This window comes from Passer montanus, unplaced genomic scaffold (genome assembly GCF_014805655.1).
Source record: "Passer montanus isolate IOZ18808 unplaced genomic scaffold, ASM1480565v1 scaffold367, whole genome shotgun sequence".
Taxonomy (NCBI): Eukaryota; Metazoa; Chordata; class Aves; order Passeriformes; family Passeridae; genus Passer; species Passer montanus.
In genome coordinates this window covers 4986-6483 of record NW_024368452.1, presented here as the reverse complement: position 1 = coordinate 6483, position 1498 = coordinate 4986, and the positions used below count along the sequence as shown (strand labels likewise).

The 1498-nt window shown below is 75.6% G+C and overlaps 1 protein-coding gene across 1 annotated transcript in view; it reads left to right on the top strand.

Moving 5' to 3' along the window:
* The first annotated feature begins 21 nt into the window (after positions 1-21).
* NFIX (nuclear factor I X) overlaps positions 22-1498 on the top strand; it is a 5860-nt gene continuing 4383 nt past the window's right edge. The window contains exons 1-2 of the mRNA XM_039716836.1: positions 22-150; positions 881-1412. Of these exons, the coding sequence (XP_039572770.1) occupies positions 148-150; positions 881-1412 (535 nt within the window). The 5' untranslated portion in view covers positions 22-147. The remainder of the gene's footprint in view (positions 151-880; positions 1413-1498) is intronic.

Sequence of the window (1498 nt, the reverse complement as noted above, 5' to 3'; positions counted from 1 at the left end):
ACCGGGACCGCCGGCACCTGAGCGCTGCCCCCGCGCGGTCCCGCCCCCCGGTAGTCCCCGTTAACCCCTTCCCCCCCGTGTGTCGCCCCCGGTTCTGCCCCGCCGGGGCCCGACTGGAGCTGCCCACGGCCGGGATGCGCCGCCGCGATGGTACGGACGGGACGGGCCGGGAGCGGGGACCGGCACCGCGGGCACCGGGGGCACCGGGCACACCGCCACAGCGGCCGGGAAGGGGCCGGGACCGGCGGCACCGGGAGCGGGGAGAAGGGACCGGGGGAAGCGGAGGCGCCGCCGGTGCAGGCAGGGACGGAGGTGACACCGGGGACTGCCGGGGACCGAGATCGGCGGCACCGGGGACTGCCGGGGACCGAGATCGGCGGCACCGGGGACTGCCGGGGACCGAGATCGCTGGCACCGGCGCGGGGCCGGCAGCGGGGAGCGGCGCTGGGGATGGGGAGCGGGGCGGCCGAGCCCCGACGGCGGCGGGAGCGTCACCCGGAGGCGGAGGGGACGAGCGGGGAGGGACGGGGCTGCGGTGGCACCGGGGATGGAGCTCTGGTGGCAGCGGGAACGGGTCTGTGGCAGTACAGGGGATGGAGCTGTGGTGACACCGGGGATGGGGCTGCGGTGACACCGGCGACAGCCCCGGGGCTGGGACCGGCTCAGCCGTGCCTGCCCCGGCCACACGGGAGCCCCGGGGGACCGGGAGCCGCCTCTTCGCGGGAGCCACCGGGAACCGGGGGCATCCCGCGGGGCCGGGGCTGCCGGGATCCCCCCGGGGCCGCACCCCCCATCCCGGGGGACAGCGGCGGGGACGCGCCCGGCGCGGGGCGTGCCCGGTGCCCGCCGTGCCAGCCCGCTGCCGTGCCCTCCCGTGCAGGATGAGTTCCACCCCTTCATCGAGGCGCTGCTGCCGCACGTCCGGGCCTTCTCCTACACCTGGTTCAACCTCCAGGCCCGCAAGCGCAAGTACTTCAAGAAGCACGAGAAGAGGATGTCCAAGGAGGAGGAGCGCGCCGTCAAGGACGAGCTGCTGGGCGAGAAGCCGGAGGTCAAGCAGAAGTGGGCCTCGCGCCTCCTGGCCAAGCTGCGCAAGGACATCCGGCCCGAGTGCCGCGAGGACTTCGTGCTCTCCGTCACCGGCAAGAAGGCGCCGTGCTGCGTGCTCTCCAACCCCGACCAGAAGGGCAAGATCCGCCGCATCGACTGCCTGCGCCAGGCCGACAAGGTGTGGCGCCTGGACCTGGTGATGGTCATCCTGTTCAAGGGCGTGCCGCTGGAGAGCACCGACGGCGAGCGCCTGGCCAAGGCGCCGCAGTGCGCCAGCCCCGGCCTCTGCGTGCAGCCCCACCACATCGGCGTCACCATCAAGGAGCTCGACCTCTACCTGGCCTACTTCGTGCACGCGCCAGGTGAGCGGTGCCAGGGGGCGCGGGCGGCGCGGGGACCCCTCCCGCGGGACCCCCCCCCGGGGCGGCCCCGCTCGCACAAAGCCGCG